General features: G+C 37.7%; 2 protein-coding genes across 3 annotated transcripts; one reads left to right on the top strand and one right to left on the bottom strand.

The window, feature by feature from the left end:
* Positions 1–1,623: 1,623 nt before the first annotated feature.
* Positions 1,624–3,657, top strand: LOC131957101 (tetraspanin-9-like). Its single transcript, XM_059321803.1, has 2 exons — positions 1,624–1,711; positions 2,876–3,657. Exons 1-2 carry the CDS (start codon positions 1,649–1,651, stop codon positions 3,641–3,643), a joined length of 831 nt encoding a protein of 276 aa, XP_059177786.1. The 5' UTR covers positions 1,624–1,648; the 3' UTR covers positions 3,644–3,657.
* A 1,244-nt stretch (positions 3,658–4,901) lies between these two features.
* LOC131957099 (tetraspanin-9-like) lies at positions 4,902–6,743 on the bottom strand. 2 transcript variants are annotated; one of them, XM_059321800.1, is made up of 4 exons: positions 6,663–6,743; positions 6,442–6,531; positions 5,038–5,819; positions 4,902–4,963 (listed from the first exon to the last, which is right to left on the bottom strand). In XM_059321800.1, exons 2-4 carry the CDS (start codon positions 6,505–6,507, stop codon positions 4,954–4,956), a joined length of 858 nt encoding a protein of 285 aa, XP_059177783.1. In that variant the 5' UTR covers positions 6,508–6,531; positions 6,663–6,743; the 3' UTR covers positions 4,902–4,953. The 2 variants fall into 2 exon arrangements, with proteins under 2 accessions (XP_059177783.1, XP_059177782.1); XM_059321799.1 differs by lacking the exon at positions 4,902–4,963 and having other exon boundaries at positions 4,978–5,819; positions 6,663–6,742.
* Positions 6,744–20,314: the final 13,571 nt, after the last annotated feature.

Raw genomic sequence — 20,314 nt, forward strand, 5'->3', positions numbered from 1 at the left:
TTTAGATGTATTGGTGCACTTAATTGTGGTGATATGGTTTAGGTGTATTGGTGCACTTAATTGTGGTGATATGGTTTAGGTGTATTGGTGCACTTAATTGTGGTGATATGGTTTAGGTGTATTGGTGCACTTAATTGTGGTGATATGGTTTAGGTGTATTGGTGCACTTAATTGTGGTGATATGGTTTAGGTGTATTGGTGCACTTAATTGTGGTGGTATGGCTTAGGTGTATTGGTGCACTTAGTTGTGGTGATATGGTTTAGATGTATTGGTGCACTTAATTGTGGTGATATGGTTTAGGTGTATTGGTGCACTTAATTGTGGTGATATGGTTTAGGTGTATTGGTGCACTTAATTGTGGTGATATGGTTTAGATGTAAACATTCTTCTAACGTTTTCGCTCTTTATCTTCTAAGCTCCCTATGTAGTCTAAGTAAATATTGATTGAGAGATTCAAAATCTTAGGTTTTCTGTCTAAGCACCACCCTACACAAAAAAACGACAACGTTCCCAGGTATGAAACTGACACCTACTTGGCTGTCAATTACTCACAACCCGCTGTAGGGAGCCCGTTATGTAAACAGCACCATAGGTTCCAGGAACCTGCGTTGTCAGACACACTTAACTCTCTATGTTTACTATCTTAAGATTTACTAGATACATGACACTCTTTAGATCTACCTGATACATGATACTCAAACATACGCTATCTAGTCAGGTTTTACAGCAACATAACACCCTAAGTTAAACATGAAGCCTAAAGATATAGAACATGAGTTCTCATGTAATGGCCAATAGCAGAGGCGTATCCAAAACATTAATTTGTCAAATACAGTGTAAAACAGGAACCTATAATACCAGCCGAGCATCATAGCCTATTATTTCTGTAGTAAAACTCATTTTTCTCTTTTTATTCGTGAGCTTTTATTTTGTTAACAACAGCTGTTTACTTTGATCAGTTTTCGTTCAAACTGATACATTTATCTCTGATGGCAATGGACGAATGTTGACTTGTTCCAGAAGAGATGCCTGAAAGAAACACTTTTCGATCATGTGACCTCTTACACATTTTAACAAACGATGCTTCTATTAAAGTTTGCATTACATTCTTATTTTCAGTGTATAGTGTATTTAAAATATTATTGTAACGATTTTTAAAATGTTTGTTTAATATTATGTAGCGTTGAAGTGCTGACTTTTGAGTTCAGTATAAGTTACCTGACGCACAGTTGTTCAGTACTTAACGCAATTTATTTAGCTTGTAATTTCTTAAACGTCAATTCTCGCTTGTTTGAAACAAAGATAGAAAACAACTAATTTCATTTTAACTTGTGTATAGAAGATGTGAACGGAATAGTTAAATGAAAGTAGTGCTAGCTCTGCTTATTTTATAATATCTAGTGTGGATACGCCTCTGAGTTGCCTTCGCGAACCCAATGATTTAATGCTTTGACAAAAGTAAAGATCGTGAACAAATTCTGGCTTACGATTTATGGAGTTGGTACAGGTATTTAGTTAATGTAGGTATAAATGAACCAATCAAAGTTTAGAGTGTAGAGACGTATATTGTACAGACGGCCTTAATGTGGTATCCTGGGTTCTGGTCGTGTTTGATGATTGAAGCTTGGAGAGCGAGACCAATTAATTATGTGTTGTCGTGCAACTGTTGGAGCCAGGCTCGGGCTCATGTTGACCAATCTGCTTTTGATGGTTAGTTTATTTTAGCACCTATGTAGGTGTTCTTGTCATTGTTGTTAAAATAGTTCTTTGTTTAGGATTTTATTTAGGATTTATTTAGGATTTTTTTTAGGAATTTATTTAGGATTTGATTTAGGATATGACTTAGGATTTTATTAAAGATTTTTAATTAGGATTTTTTGTAGGATTTTATTTAGGATTTTATTTAGGATTTTATTTATGATTTTATTTAGGATTTTATTTAGAATTTTATTTAGGATTTTATTTATGATTTTATTTAGGATTTTATTTAGAATTTTATTTAGAATTTTATTTAGGACTTTAGGATTTTATTTAGGATTTTATTTAGAATTTTATTTAGGATTTTATTTAGGAATTTTTGGGTATTTTATTTAGGATTTTATTTAGGATTTTATATTCAGGACTTTATTTAGGATTTTATTTAGGATTTTATTTAAGGTAAATTTGAATTGTTTTCCAGATCAATTGCGATAATTCAATAATGACTTATAAATGACTTTTCGGTGAATCTAAAATAATTCTAAGATGACTAAAACAGACATATTATAAAATGTATAGCACTAACACACAGGTACACCGTATACAGCGTGTAGGTCTACAGATGATACCATTACTGAGGTGTGTACAGTCCTGGAAATCTGACATTGACTTAATGTTGAGATATATTTTTCTTAATTAAGTGCATGTTTAAAGGGACGGAGTGGCCTAGTGGTAGAGCGATATACTGCTAGCCTGAAAGTCTTGAGTTAAAATCATGGTTCGTGTAAGAAGAACGTCACTAAGTCTACCCAACTCTGATGGGTACCTAACTCACTTTAGGGATAACAAAGGCGGCAGGACATAGTGATGATCACACTATCCCTTTATATGCATATGTCACCTAAACAGATAAACTCTACTTCGTCTGCCCCATATGCCTTGGGCGAGAACAGGAAAAGATAATGATGCTGAAGTGGTGTTTTAGTTCAAATCTTAAAGACTGCTTGTTTCCCTTGTTAGTAAAGACTGGGTTACGGTCCTTGCTTTTGTTCTCTGGCATAACTTGACAACCCACAAATGACTTGCAGCACATAAAACACCGCACCTGACTTTAGACAGATATATGTTAAAGTCATGTACATAAATATTGACTTGTCTCCCATTCTCTGCTTCCAGCTGGTGGCGCTGGCGTGTGTAGGGTGTGGGGTGGTTCTCATCCTGGGGCGCGCCCTGTACGGCAGTCAGCTGGGGTGGCTGCAAGACGAGCTGAGGAGTTTCAACACCAAACTGGACGTGAGTCAGCTTGACGTCACCTTCGTCACACTTCCTCTTGGCGCGGCACTCATTACAGTCGGGTTCCTAATCGCTGTCGTCTGCATCTTGGGGATTATCGCAGCTTCCGGTCACTTCTATAAACTGACCTTGGTGTACCTGGTCGTGCTGTCCTGTCTGTTCTTCGCGGAGAGTGTCGTGGTCATCTGCTCCTATATCGACCGGACGCCGTTCGACAGCACGGTCAAGGTCTACATGAAGTCGTCGTTGTCCGGGTACAAAGGTGACTCCGGCGCAGACAGTACCAGCCTGGGGTGGAATGCTGTCATGTTGCACCTCAAGTGCTGCGGGGTGGACAGCTATGCTGACTTTACCAGCTGGAGTAAGACTACAGCTAATCAGGTTATACCAGGTGCATGTTGTGTCAAGCCATTCAAGGGCGACCCCTGCAGCGAGAAATCACAGTATAATCAACCTAACATGACGTATTACGACAGGGGCTGTTACAACCTAGTCTGGGACTACGTCACCTCCAACACAGGGCTCATCATCTTCGACGTCTTCTTCATCGTCGTTCTCCAGTTCCTCAACATCTTCTTCACTGTCTGGATCATCTGCCAGTTCAAGAGCCGGGGTTTTACCAGGGTCGGGGTCTACAGAAACATGTACTAGCTGAAGGTATCAGGATAGGGGTCTACAGGAATATGTACTAGCTGGATACATAGGATAGGGGTCTACAGAAACATGCACTAGCTGGATTTATAAGATAGGGGTAAACAGGAATATGTACTACCTGCATATACCAGATTCTCTATCTTCCCTGTACCTGATTACTTTCTTACTAGTATCTGCAAAGATAAACTCGAAGTTAAAGAACAATGATTGCTATTTAAAGATCACAAAAGAAAATCAACTATTTGCACCGCGTAGGCCTATAACTCAAATATATGACCCTACCCTATTATCGGCTGAAGAAAATCTTTATAATTTTTAAAGATATTCAAGATTTGTTTTGGTAAAAGTAAGCACGTTTAGTTTTTTATAGAATTCAATTTGATGCAGGCTCAGTTATATTGTTAACACGTACTACACTTATTGAGTTTTTATTAGTATTTATGTGTTGCGATTTTTATTCCGAATTGCTAGTCTTCCCACCAAGGTCATCCTATCAATAAAGAAGTGTAGACCTAAATCGGGATGTCTTGATGTGTACCACTTACACTTTGTCTGCTTGCTACACTTATCAAGGCTTAAGAGTAGTCACAAATTTTACGTTTATCCATTGTTTTCCAGTCTTGTCACTAGATCTCCATGTTTTTTAAGTAAAAACAAAACACCAGCCTTAATAAACGACGATCTTCTTGTTGAAAGATATTTTATTTCAAGAGACAATACATTCGGAGCATCAATGAGGTTCTATAGGATATTTTACATTTGTCACTGAATATAAATTATATTAATTAAACACTTACTTAAGTGTTGTATAAACTTAAATTAGAAAGATAAAATAGTGAGGGAGATTACAATAGGATGTTTTGAGTGTTTGAGTATTGTATTTTAAAACAATTAGCTATAACACACGCAACAGAGTAAGTTGCCGATCATTTAAAAATTGATATTTCATTTTTACATTTTAAAAACCTTTTCATAAAGGCTCATTCTATAAATTTGATAGTTCGTATACAATTTTGACAGACTTTTACCAATTAAAAAATTATATATATATATATATATATATATATATATATATATATATATATATATATATATATATATATATATATATATATATATATATATATATATATATATATATATATATATATATCGAATAGTTGTAACAAAAATGATATTTTAAAATGTTCGCGTGTACCAGGAGTTGTAAGCTGTACATTAGTTGTACCTCTCATAGCTGCCTGCCAGCTGTACATTAGTTGTACCTCTCACAGCTATACATTAGTTGTACCTCTCATAGTTGTACATTAGTTGTACCTCTCATAGCTGCCTGCCAGCCATACATTAGTTGTACCTCTCATAGCTGGCTGCCAGCTATACATTAGTTGTACCTCTCATAGCTGCCGACTTTGGTGAAGCCCTTGCTCCTACGGTTGCAGATGATCCACACGGCGAAGAAGATGCAGAGAAACTCTAGGAGGACGATGAAGAAGACGGTGAAGATGATGAGGCCCGTGTTGGAGGTGACGTAGTCCCACATGTGCTGGTAGCACCCCCTGTTGTAGTAGGTGGCTGTCAGGTAGTTGGCTGTGTTAGCACAATTGGCGGGAGAACTCTTGGTGATACAGCACATGGCAGGCGTCTTGAGAGTTACGCCCCCCAAGGACTTGGACCAGCCCGTAGCCACAGAGAAATCGTCGAAGCTGTCGACCCCGCAGCATTTCTTGTAGGACATAACAGCGTTCCAGCCGATGGTGAAGCTGTCCTTGCCGTCGTCGCCCGTGTATCCTGAGAGCGAGTTCTTGAGCAGGAGCTTGACCGTGCTGTCGAAAGGCGTGCGGTCGATGTACGCGCAGATGATGACGACGATCTGAGCGAAGAAGAGGCAGCCGATGAAGACAAGGAAAACGATGACGAACCTGTAGAACTGCCCCGCCCCCGCGATGATGCCGAGAATACTGATGCCGGATATCAGAGCTCCGAAAATCAGGAGGACGGCGCCCAGGGGGATCGTGATGAAGATAATGTCAATGTCGTTTACATTCGGGGTGCTGATGCTCAAGGACGTGTAGGACGTCTTGAGGTTATCCCTGAGAAACTGTAGCTCGTTACCGTAGGCCGTTTTACCGATGATGAGGACAACACCCCCCGCTATACACGTTAGGGCAAGTACCTGCAGGATACACAACAGGTATTAGTTTCACATAATTTAACACATAATTAGAACTATATTGTAACCGCATGGATTTAAACAAAAAAAATCTGATTCTGTGTTATTTTAAGATAAAACTAAGAAAAGTGTGAGCTACCAAGAAAATAGTGGTAAATTAACGGTGAATATGTATAAACACAATAAACACTGATACACTTTAACTAAAATTCCAACATTTTTAACCAGAGCTATGTAAAACGTATAATATTTAACACTAATTCCAACATTTTAAAACCAAAGCGATGTGAAACGTATAATGTTTAACAAAATAATACAGGTTATAAGAAAGGTTTTGGAAATCTGTTTTTTACTATCATCACAAAAAAAGCCCCGACAAAACACTTAGTCTTATAAAATACTCGTATTGTATAGGTTCCTTAGTTATCAGCAACTTCAAGAGCGCACAATCAAATAAAGATTCGAATGTTAGACGTAACACACTGACCGGCATAGAGATTTAGACACCACATAAAAAACACACAGATTAAAACAATACACACTGACCACTACAAAGATTAAGACACTACACGTAACACACCAACCAACTCACAGAAATTATTAAGACACTATATTTAACACTCACCAACAGAAAAGTGCTACAAATGAGCAGACCAAGCCGTGCGCCTCTCGGTGATTTTCCCTCACACATTCTGTACAAACTCTTTTCTAAACTCTAATATTTATGTTTGAAAATAAATACATTACTTCAACAAAGGTCATCAAAATGGTTAAAGATTAAAATTAATTAAACCAAATAAAAATTATTTAATTTTAATTTAATTTGTACCAAACACTTGCCTGTACCTAGTTACAGCCAGCAAGTTATAAACACAAAAATAGATTTAGTTAACCAGTCACATGACCTCGAGTGTGTAAACAGTGAACCCCAATACCCAACAACACAGCAGTGAAGTACACATAGAATTACCAACGTTTAGCCGAAAGAGAAATTTTAATATCAGAGGACATAGAGAAACCACTCATGATCTGTTTACATTGAGTTAAAAAATCGATAACTGATCAAAAGGGAGTGTTTGATATCTTCGATTTTTTTGACCGGATTCATGATCTATTGATAAGGCGTCGTATGGCGGTAGGTATTACACATAAACCATTTTTCAATACAACCCGTGGTACGGCTGACTTATCCCCCTTTATGCCAAATATTTTGTAGTGTAGGCCTACATATTGTAGGTCTTCACTACTTACAGCAGTTTTTGTCACTAATCTCTTTGACATCGTCGTCACAGTTTTGTCTTGTCTATTGTATAGTGTTCTTTTAACCAACTTATCGATATTTTTATGCTTAAATCACATAGGTTATAGGAATTCATACTATTCGTATATGGGTTAAATGGTTTTTTTTCATGTTATACTCTATTTCTTTCTTAGCGTAAATTATTTTCCATTTCCCCAAGTTGGTCTTTATGTAATTTTGTAGAGTGTGTAGGCCCAATTGACCCCTAGTGGGTAAGCTCACATGTCCTCTAGTGTGTAGGACCAACTGACCTCTGGTGTGTAGGGCCAACTGACCTCTGGTGTGTAGTGCCGAGAACCGCTGATTCCAGAGATGTTGCTGCAGTTTATACTGCCGAGGACATGGTGTTGTCATTGCGCTGTGTGTCAATGGTCAAATGATCGTCTGAGAACATCTCGACGTGACAACATCACGTGACATGGTGTTGTCATTGCGCTATGTCAATGGTCACATGACCGTCTGAGAACATCTCGACGTGACAAGATCACGTGACATGGTGTTGTCATTGCGCTATGTGTCAATGGTCACATGACCATCTGAGAACATCTCGACGTGACAACATCACGTGACATGACGTTGTCATTGCGCTGTGTCAATGGTCACATGACCGCCTGGGGACATCTTGACCGTAACAACATCACGTGACATGGCCTAGGTAAGTTATCGTCGGGTGTCAGACATGTTGTTTAGGCCTCCTGTCTCTAAGTCTGGTGCGCAGATTGTCCATGTTCAACAAGGATCTTGAGTGGGTGTGGTGAGGGAGAGGGGGGGTTGGGGGGTAGAGTGGGGTACGGGTGGGGGAATGTAATGAACGTGCGCTAAAGTGCACGAATAGAAGGACGTCAATGTTTTTAAACTGAGAGAAAAAGATCAATTCAATGGCACACTTTATCACCTATTTTTGTTTTGTTTTGTGAATCAATTTAAACATAAGATAGGGTGGGGAGAGGGGTAGACTAATTAACACTACAAAATAATGGCAAAATAAAACTTAATTAGGAAGTAGAGTGCTATGGGTTTGTTTACTATTGCTGCTGTGATTTCAATGTCTAATTTCTATTGCTTGTATAAGGCAGAATTTACATTCATAAAAATAAAATTGTTGTAAACAGATTGTTTCAGTGTTTTTGTTTTGGTTTTGTTTGTATCACATAAATACTGCACTTTTAACAAATCTGTTTCTTTCGATCAGTTATTGTACTTTAACAATTCTGTTTCTTTCGCTGAATTCTGTACTCATAAAAAACTGTGTCTTTCAATGATAGCTTTCATTATCTTTCTCTTGCAAGATGTGCACTCAATTTCATCCCAAACATGCATTCTTATCCTTATAAGAAAACAACAGTCATCCCAACCCTCCAATGTAAAGGACACCCCCCCCCCCCCCCAGAAGAAAAAATCTACCACAATCCAAAAGCACGAACCTCTAATACGTTCAAGGGTAAGGGAAATAATTCTATTAAAGCCGTACATCGAAATAGCGTGTTGCTTTCCCTTTAGAAGTAAGATCAAATTCTGAACTTGGAAATCTATTTGAAAATGTTCAGTAATTACTTGGTCTGGTCAAGGAAAAACAACAACATATATTCAATCCTCTAAGGCTTACGGCCAATCCACTAAAGCTTACGTTCAATCCTCTAAAACATGCGTTCAATCCTCTAAAACTTACATTCAATCCTCTAAATTCTAAAACATACATTCAATCCCCCAAAACATACGTTCAATCCTCTAAATCTTACGTTCAATCCTTTACAGATTCCTCACAACAAATAATAGCAATTTAAAAATGTGCATTAAAAAAACACATTTTTAATGTATATAGTTTTTTTCCTTTGAAATTTTTTCTCTCATTTTTAAAAATTTTTGAACTGCTCAACTGCTTCACTTCTAACTAATCAGCAATGGACCTAATTAAAATGAGACGAGGGATGTGTTGATTACACCAATAAGCTGGACGTCAATTGTTAAAAACAAGTCACTTTGATTCCCTCAAGAAATTCTCTTCAGTTTTTATAGCGTTCAATCAGAACAGACGGGAACAATATGGCTTCTTGATTAAAAGCTCATGCTAAATTTAGCTTCATTCAACGCTATACATGGGACGTGACAGATCTGCTTGATACGACGCGTCTGTTTAGAGCAGTATGAGAGTGGGGGGGGGGGGGGGGGGTAAATGAGCTTGCTATACACACACTTTTGAAAGCTGTTGCTGTAATCATTACTCATGTTGTTTAATCATTGCTAAATTCCAGAATGATTACAACGCAAAACGTATTTGATAGGGCCCAGAAATACGTGTAATGAGTTGCTGGGGTTCGAACTCGGGACGTTGTAGAAAACCACGAGCTTTAACGGCCCGACCACACTGAACCCTCATACTCAGATAATTTAAAAATTGTATAGTTTTTATTTTATTACATTTTATTTTTTGACGTATTTCATGGAGTACTTTGGCGTAAGGCATAACAGGGGTCCTTTTATTGCCGGCCCATTTATCAATGTACTGCTCTTAGTGTTATTAATAATGATGTATACAGAGGGAATTTCATGTATGACAAAGGCATGCAATGATTGGAGCTGGAGGGAATCAGGAGCTGAGTTAGAGCTAGTAAAGTATTTTTTGGAGCTGAGCTAAATTAGAACTGAGCTTAAGCGCAACTCAACCCAAACACTTTTGCTGCATCAGCTTGATATACATCACGTGACGACAACACATATCCGGCTGGTATTAGTTATAATTAGAGCAATGAAATACAAACACAATCCTACATAATTACCTCCCTCATTCACAGGTATGTGCTGATCGTGAGAAGCGAATATAAAACCTTCTTACAAGGGGAGTTAGGTCGCCCAGTCTTGTTTGCACGCGATATTTTGCGTCCAGGTATAACTTTAGTAAATTAAACGAACTTTGAAAACCGGAAGTCAGCCGTTATTTTTATCGCCCAATAAAACGTCCATCCGATTTTATCAATAATAAAACATTACCCGCTTGGAAGGGTTAGGTTCCAATAATCACGGTAGGGATTTAGTCGATATCACAGCCAGCACTGAGGGGGTCAATGACCTGACCACACATCACGTGAATGATTGGTGAACACATGGGAATACAAGAATAGCGACGCCTTACAGCTGATAATGGTATCCTGTATTGGTAGACGTGTGTTATCCCTGGTTTACAGATAGTGGTTAAGTTAATTTATAGGTTAAAAGCTTTGGCTCAGGACATGTTTATTTTCTTATTACGATAACATGTGCTAGAGATTTAACCTGTTATATGTGCTAGAGATTTAACCTGCAATATATGCTAGGGATTTAACCTGCTATATATGATAGGGATTTAGCATGTTATGTTGTTCCCAGTTATTATAATTATTCAACGACATTCAAGAACTAGAATCTTGAACCTACGACACTCAAGCACTATGTTTTAAAAATCTAGAACCTACGACATTCAAGCACTAGATTTTTAAATTCTTGAACCGGCGATATTCAAGCATTGGATTTCCCTATGCTGTAGCTTTATATTAGGATAGACTTAATTAAATTAGGTTTCAAAGTGAATTTTCGAATCCTCGGATGAATTTCAAAAACCTGATCATCTTGAATTAATTATTAGCCAACAACATCAATATTAAGCTAGCGAAGACATACAAAGCCTTGGTTAAATGAACTCCAGTTCATGTGACCTACCTGCCATCACGTATAAAAGGATACTTTCCAGGCAATTTTAACCAAGTACCTTGTAAATGGGAGCGGAGGGGATTATGAGAAAATCTTTTTCAAATTTCAGGTCTTTTATTTCCAGCTTTGATCGTTATATCGTTATTATCTAGGTGAGTGCTTTTTTGAGTAACTATTTATTTTTCCATCCGGCTATACCTTAAGCGTTTGTCTATTCATTTCGCTGTTTTAGCGATCTAAGTGAACATAGAGTCTAGTGTTGAAGAATAGACCAGCTGTTGAACACACCATCTAGTGGTTGATTTAGTGTCAAGACTAATGTGGTACGGCTCTTGTTTGTTTCTGTAGATCATCTGCGTGTTCGATCATATTTTCTATTGTAAGACACTGCAAGCGTGGAGTCAACTGAAATATAGATCACAATGGTGAATAAATGATTGAACACAACCATTGTGAGCGTGAGTGGTATCGTGAAGTACTTTAGTGTCGTCTGCAAGTGGCATTAGTGATGGATGGCGTCTGGGGTAGGCTAGCCCACTGTAATCTGAATCTATTGGCTGTTGAAGTATTTGGTTCCATTGTAATCGGCTAGCGTAACTGGAGTCTTTACATCTGTAGGGTCGGGTCAAGCTTAAGGTCAGGATAGGAGCCATGTTAAGGTATAGTTGTGGGTTGTACAAATACGTGCGGGTGGTTAATTAACATGTGAGGTTAATTAACAGATATGGTTAACTAACAGATGTGGATAATTAACGGATGTGATTAATCAAAAGTTATGGTTAATCAACATGTTTGGAGAATCAATAGATGAGGCTAATTAGAATTTGTTAATCAACGAATGTTAATAATCAACATGTATAGATTATCAACAGTTTCAGCTAATTAACAAATGTGGTTAATTTAGCGGGTATGGTCAATTAATAAATGTGGCTAATCCAAAGCCGTTGCGTATCAACAATTTACATTCTCCTTCTAGATGAAGATTACTGTCAGAAAAATAATTTTGTTGAGCTTTTCCCCCAATACAGCTAACACATTTGAAAATTAAACAGTTGAAGACTTGCGCCATGTGATCAGAAAACATCCACAGCGAATTAAAATATTTAAACTATGTAAACTATTCAGTATACAACTCGCTACACCAGCATACAGTTGAAACAGCTCCACGTCAATGGAACTCTATTTCAAAGTTTTCCCATCATCCCCCACCCCACCTAGCCTTACTTGTTATGTATGTCTGTCTACCCCTGTGTATATCTTCGGAACACAACTTTTTTTTTAAATCATTTATATTTATTCGTATTTTGTCGTCCATTCACAAAAATTTTCAAATTGCATCAATTTTGTTTCAATACTTTCAGTGCAGCAAACAAATTCCGATACTGATTAGTTTAATGAGATCAACGTCATCAATACACGAGACGCGCCACACCTGATTACATCTGACACACGCGAGTATCAAAGTCTCGTCTGCTCACAACTCAAGTCTCGTCTGCTCAACCCGCTTCCGGTAGCTCACTCAACAAATGTTCTTGACGTTATTGAAACTGATTGAGTTTTTTTTTCCGCAGCAAATTTAATAAATGACCAAGTCAGCACCCATGACTTGATTTTCCAGTCACGCATGACTGAAGTTAATTCGTAGATCCACTTCAACCTTCCTTTCGTATCGAGTTACATCTTAACACTGGCCTACATTTTTCCTACGTGCTACTTGAAGATTTTTCTAACACTTTAAAAAAAAGTTGTCCCCCTTCGTTACTTTAACAACATCAATCTTAGAACTTTGTATTGATTTTAATCTCTCTATCTCACTTCAGTCGACATAAGTAGATCTTATCTCTCTATCTCACTTCAGTCTACATAAGTATGTATCAAGATTTCCTTAAAGTATTTTGGCTATACTTTGTATTCTTCTTTTTAAATTCTAATCCCTCTCTCTCTGTCTCTCTCTCTTTCTCTCTCTTTCTCTCTCTCTTTTTCAATCTGTTATTTCTAATCTTTCTTTTCACCCTCTTTCCTTCTCACTTTCTCTCTCTCCTCAAAGTTTCCAAAAATAAGTGTCGGTAAACTCCCAACAAACAACATACATCCTCAGCTCACAAAAATTTAAATCGCTCACGTTTTTAAAAAAAAAAAAAACAAAAAAAAAAAAAAAAAAAAAAAACAAAAAAAAAAAAAAAAACTTCTGCCGACGCTCGCCTCCCGACCTTTAAACTTTACAAACTTTCAAGGCCAACATTGTAACTCACCCGTTCCCTGGGCTTAATGTGAGTGACGTTTCAAAGGGAGGGCGCGTGCAGACGAATAGAGGCGATGAGATCTGTGAGGCTATAGAAATCTTACGTTATGGGATTTGTTTACAGAGGGTTGTCTGGGATTAAACCTCCTGGAACCTATTTCTGTTAACCTGTAGGTTTTAGCTGGACAAACATAAACAGCACATACAAACATAAATACCCATTATATATATATATATATATATATATATATATATATATATATATATATATATATATATATATATATATATATACAGACACATGTATGTATAAACAAGTAGGCGATGAAGATAGCACTTGAATCATCTGCTCCTAGCCTCCAGCCTCCAGCCCCCCCCCCCACCCCCCACCATACAATTAACTCCTGGGACGATTTGCGCCCAGCTGATACAACCCCCCCCCCTCCCCTCTCCCACACCAACGAATTCTTTAATCTGTTTACTTAAGCTCATACCGTTACGGACGATTGAACAGGTTTTAACCGCAACCCAAAGTCAATGGTTCAGATTTAATCTTTTATGCAACAGTATGCACGGGTTAAGCTTTAATAGATAACTCATGTTTTTATGTAAGTGTCCTTACTAACCCTGCATCTAACACAAAAAAAACTGTTTAAATACATTTTTAGCATGCTAGTGATACTTTAAAAGATGTTGTTGAATAAAACATTCTACTAATCACTCCGAGGTCATTCATTAAAACAAGCTTTAATTGACTAGCGTATAGTAATCGAAACTGATACAGTAAACAAAACGTCTACAGAATAAAACAATGTGTTTTTCCTAACTCTGCGTGTAAGGTCAAAGTTTGTAGGTAACGTACTCAATATGGATCGATCTCAATTGTAATTATTGATCAATGTCGGAATATGCGGCCGATCACCTGACAATATCGAGGCAACCATTGGTAATTTACCTGTTGTCTGAGTTCATTAAAGATAAAAATAATCAACGTAAAATAAATATTTTGAATAAAATAAAATCATTTTTAAAATATTCGAAAATAAATCACAGATTGACTGTGAATTGTATTTGAATTTAAGTACATTTACTCTAAGGTTTTGCTGAAATTGTATTGCATCTTAGCTTAACCAAATAATAAACCATCATTTAACATATTTAGTGTACTCTGGTGTGTATTTCTAACTGTTTATTAACAATAAAACTTAAAAAAACAAAAGTATGAAATAATTCCCTCACTCCTATCTGCATCCTACTTTTTACTTACAATACAGGGACGACAGAAGTGTGAACGTATGCAACCATAATTATCTTTTCTTTTTGAGTTGAGTATGGTATTTCTTAAAGTCCTATCAAAACGTAAGCAATTATCCAATCGATTATTTTAATCTGATATCTCGAATTAGTCTACATCATAATAGCCCGGCAAAGTTGTTGTGTTTTGTCAGCAACCAAATATAACTAAACATAACTCTAAACAAAGCCTCCTTCAATTGACTAAACATAACCCTAACCCCTAGTTAAAAATGCAGGTAATTTAGTCACCTGAAGATTTCCCCATATTTTGCTTGTGACTGCTCAGTTTCTCCTTCACTTAAATTAATTCCATCAACATGAGGTTGATCCTGTGTCTGTTGATGAGCAAACATGTGATAACGCTGCTGTAACGGCTGAACCAGCGTTTTATAATTTTAACTGTAAACTGGTTCAATGACACCAGAAGAGCGGGGCATATAGAATGACAGACAATCATTGCAGACGACATTTTTTTTCTTGAAAGGTTGCGTGACGTGTGTGACGTTGCTCCAAGTCTAGACGTTCCGGTCTGGTGGACACGGAAGATTGGATGACGTCAGATGACGAGGCAGATGATGGGACGTCAGGCAAGGAGACAAGACAAGAGACGTCATACAGCGTGGTTCGCCCTGTGATGTGACGTCATACAACGTGATATCACGATGTGACGTCATACAATTTCGTATCAAAAATACATCCCAGAGCCCACCCAACTTTAATGGGTACCTGACTCGAGTCTGTGAAAATAAAGTTGGCTGAGCTTAGTACTGACAGCACTATTCATTCATATGCCATGGACAAAGAATTACGTTCACTCTGCTTCACCTGTTTATGGTAAGCCTGGACAGACACACAGCATAAATTAAAAAAAAACAAATATCTGCGCTGGAAGATAGCTTTACCCTGAAGCTCAGGGGCGGCATAAGGCTATCTTGGTTGTACATCACTGCTTCAGTTATGCCAGATGTACATTGATAAAGGGAAGCATGATGTTATACCTAATCAATACAGCGAGTCTTGTGGTTATACCTAATCGATCTAGCCTTGAGGTTATACCTAATCGATCTAGTCTTGAGGTTATACCTAATCGATACAGAGAGTCTTGAGGTTATACATAATCGATCTAGTCTTGAGGTTATACCTAATCGATAAATGTAACGTGTCTATGATAGCCGATCAATCAATATAACGTTAGGATATCACGCAGGTGTCAATTTTATGTCCACATATTGCACAAAATATTCTGGAGTTATAACGTTTCTGTACTGTCAGTAGAGTAACGGAGATGGTATGGATTTTATGGAGCAATAATTTCGCAAACTGGATATTAGGTAATATCATATTTTTATGGGAAGGCAATTGTGCCAGTGGAAATTATGACTGACAAATTGGCACGGCAATATACGGGTGTGAAATAAACGCACGGCAACACACCCGAATAAACGCACGGAAACACACCCGAATAAACGCACGGCAACACACCCGAATAAACGCACGGCAACACACCCGAATAAACGCACGGCAACACACCCGAATAAACGCACGGCAACACACCCGAATAAACGCACGGCAACACACCCGTGTGAAATAAATGCCGTGAATGGAAACAGCCAGATAATAACGAACAGTAAAAAAAAGACATCTGGAGAGATGGAATTTTTGCATTTCGTCAGATAATGACACGAACCCGCTGAATGTATTTTTTGTGTGTGGTGTGTGGTGTATTGTTAACACGTTTTTATTAACTCAGCTTCGCGTGGATGTGTTTGTTGTTAAAATTGACATCGAAAATTAGCCCACTTCTGATTGCTCTATAGATCTGAAATTTGGCATGCAGGTTACTTTCGCCTAACAATTTCAGATGCAATCATAAAAACTAGCAATTAGAGACCGTAATTAGCTTAATTTAATTACGCCCAAAGGACCATAAAATTGAGGACATGATTTCTAAAGATACCGACAAGACTGGAGGCTTAAAGGAGAAAATAAAATACTTAAAAAAAACTTTTTAAAAAACCACGTTTTTCTTGTGGACTAAAAAGTAGAAAATAACTATTTACATACATTTGATGACAAAAAACGTGGGTCGGGCAGATGGGTCGGGAAATTTGATGGTGAACGTACCCACGTTTTTTGTCATCAAATGTATGTTAACACGTTTTTATTAACTCAGCTTCGCGTGGATGTGTTTGTTGTTAAAATTGACATCGAAAATTAGCCCACTTCTGATTGCTCTATAGATCTGAAATTTGGCATGCAGGTTACTTTCGCCTAACAATTTCAGATGCAATCATAAAAACTAGCAATTAGAGACCGTAATTAGCTTAATTTAATTACGCCCAAAGGACCATAAAATTGAGGACATGATTTCTAAAGATACCGACAAGACTGGAGGCTTGTTGACACAGATACTTCGGCCCCAATCGATGTGAGCGCGCTGGCCGTGATCGTATAGTGGTTAGTACTTCGCGTTGTGGCCGCGACAACCCAGGTTCGAATCCTGGTCGCTCAAGATTTTTTTAGTCCGTGTATTTATAAACACTTAGTCAATTCATACTTAATCAAGTCATTAGATAAAGTAGAAAATAAACTATATAAAAAACTTTTTTAAAAACCACGTTTTTCATGTGTAGCAACGGACTAAAAAGGAGAAAATAAAATACTTAAAAAAAACTTTTTAAAAAACCACGTTTTTCTTGTGGACTAAAAAGTAGAAAATAACTATTTACATACATTTGATGACAAAAAACGTGGGTCGGGCAGATGGGTCGGGAAATTTGATGGTGAACGTACCCACGTTTTTTGTCATCAAATGTATGTAAATAGTTATTTTCTACTTTTTAGTCCACAAGAAAAACGTGGTTTTTTAAAAGGTTTTTTTTAAGTATTTTATTTTCTAGCTGTGGTGTGTGGTAGATTGTGTGTTGTTTTAGAGTAGTGAATTAGACCAGCTTTTCTATATATGCAAATATCGATCGGCAAAACATAGCCATTTCAATTTGACTATTTTTATCAGGGACCAAGTTTTTTGTAGAAAAACATTACTGTATTTACTAATGCACTACAAGTCATTTGAATTGAACAACATTTTTTTTTACAAGCTTTTATTTAACTCACTTCCTCGTCAGTCTGTCGTCAGTCTAGACGGAAACGCAGGAGTGAAAATTCGGACAGTTCTACTTGACCGACACGATTCACAGTTGGCACGTGGGTCAAGACATGAAGACAATGCAATCTGAAACTAAATTTGACTTAATTGGATGCCTAATTGATTTTTTATGAATTAATTAAAATTTGGACCGAATTAGTAGGCATGTCTAGCCAACCACACCACACGCGTCATCAATAGCTGCGCCATCACGACCACGTAATGGCTGCGTTCAAAAACCATTGCGCGCCTACTGAACGTGATATTCAGTAGGCGCGCAATGGTTTTTAGTCATGTAACTCTATTGTAGATAAAACATGTAAAGTACTGAAAAAAAAATTCATAAAAAACGTTTTAATAACAAGCTTTTATGTAATGATGCACTAAAAAGTAGAAAATAAATTATAGACTACTATTTAAATAACTATAAAGAAAAGCGTGGGTGTCTTCCTTAACATTAGTAAAGGTATCCAATAGATACTAAAGTGACCCACGCTTTTCTTTATAGTTATTTAAATAGTAGTCTATAATTTATTTTCTACTTTTTAGTGCATCATTACATAAAAGCTTGTTATTAAAACGTTTTTTATGAATTTTTTTTCAGAGTTTGGGAATTTCCGTCATTTGCATAAACCCTTACGCTTGAAGAGAGACAGCTTCCGGTCGACTTATCTCACTGCGCAGGTCGTAGACTGTAGGTGACTTCCTGTTAGCTCGGAAAGTCTGGGTATTTGTATACAAGTACACATTTTGGGGATACATTTCTGGGGAGGTGAGGTCTTCTAATACAATTTGAACTTTTAGAGGAAGAGTACAAACATACTGGGCGTGTCTACAGCACACACACACACATACACACGCGCGCACACACCTACCCACACACGCACGCACACACCTAACCACACACGCACGCATACACCTACCCACACACGCACGCACACACCTACCCACACACGCACGCATACACCTACCCACACACGCACGCATACACCTATCCACACTCGCATGCACACACACCCACACACACTCCCACACCTCCACACAAGCCCAGCGTCTCTCATAACCGACTCCTGCCCATTTGGCAAACACGTTTGACCATCGTTCAGTATCCAACATTGTATACGCAAGCAATACCATTGTATTGCTAGAACAATTTTACGCGATATCATATTAACGAAGCAATAGACTTGTTAAATTGAACCATATATACTCCAACTAAATTATACAGTGGTAATCAGTTTGCTGGAAAAATTGACTAATAGAAAATGTAAAAAAGTGGTGGAATAGTCTGGCTATTGAGCCAATTCATCGCGTCAGATTGGGGCATTCTGGGAAGGGATCGATGACACGGCGTAGCAGGGTCGTCTTCCTGACAGGAACTCAATAAGCTGTCTCAGACGATATTCGTGGTCCTTCTCCTACACATAATAGAAAAATGTGGATGTCAATAGAAAAATGTGGATGTCAATAGAAAAATTGTGGATGTCAATAGAAAAATGTGGATGTCAATAGAAAAATGTGGATGTCAATTGAAAAATGTGGGTGTCAATAGAAAAATGTGGATGTCAAGAGAACAATTTGGATGTCAATAGAAAAATGTGGATGTCAAAAGATAAATGTGGAAGTCAATAGAAAAATGTGGATGTCCAGAGAACAATGTGGATGTCAATAGAAAAATCTGGATGTCAAGAGAATAATGTGGATGTCAATAGAAAAGTATGGATGTCAATACACAAATTTGGATGCGAATAGAAACATATGAATATCAACTACCGAAGATTTGCACAGGTGAACCAGAAAAATGTAAGCATCAATACAAATGTGGAAATCATTAAATTGTGAATATCAATACTAATGTGGAAATGAAAATAATTTTTGGATATCAACCAGAGCATTAATATTGTATGGCGTACGATAGAGATGGCTGGTACACAGGACTGGCGATCGTCTGCTTCATGTTGTGGGAGGTTTGTGCCAGCAGTTTGACGAATGCGCTTTTAAATTACATAGAACACAGAGAAGGTTTATTTATTATAAAATGTGTGTGTGCGCGTGTGTCGTGTATGTGTGGATGAGTTTTTTTATTCCCGATTAACGAAGAACACATTGTTTTAAAACTACTTACAACGATTTAAACTCACTTTTTAAAAAACTAATGCAAAATAAAGGAGAAAATGATTTGCAAATGTGTGTTTATTCTGTTCGCTGTTAAAGTTGTCTTCTGTTTAAACGTTCTTTAATTGGCCACATTGGCCACTTTATAAAGCTGGCCACAGTCAACATGAATTTGTTTTCACGAAACTGTTCAGACCAAAATAAAAGCATTGTTGGATCACGTCCCCACGTGGTCATTAAACGCTGGGAATAGCCGTGACAACGTGATCTTTGAGATCTGCTCCCCCCACAGCAAGACCATCACGTGGTTAGCAGACGACTGATCACACAATAGCAGACTCTTCACACGCCAAAACTCAAAGCTGACGTCTGCCGAAGCGTGAGCCCTGTGCGTGACTTTGATCGTCGAACCAATCAATGAACCGATATCATCCGCCATGTTTTTTTTAACGGACAAACTGTCCATTCAAGCCGATTCAATAACTGGCTAGGTCGTCGTCCCTCTCCCCCCCCCCCCCCAAACTTCCATACTCTGCTATGTATTTGATCGAAAAGAAAAAGTTTGGCCAAGTTGGACTAAGTCTAGACGAGTGTACTGTGAAGTTGGAAAGTAAACAAGTGAATTTAGTTGTTGCCCGGGAGTAGAGAGTACAAACATGTACTAGCTGCTGGGGGGGGGGGGGGCGCTCCGTGTTTCGTTTGTGATGTAGTCA

This window comes from Physella acuta, unplaced genomic scaffold, assembly GCF_028476545.2.
Source record: "Physella acuta isolate Inbredline_101_S28 unplaced genomic scaffold, ASM2847654v3 ptg001206l, whole genome shotgun sequence".
NCBI lineage: Eukaryota > Metazoa > Mollusca > Gastropoda > Physidae > Physella > Physella acuta.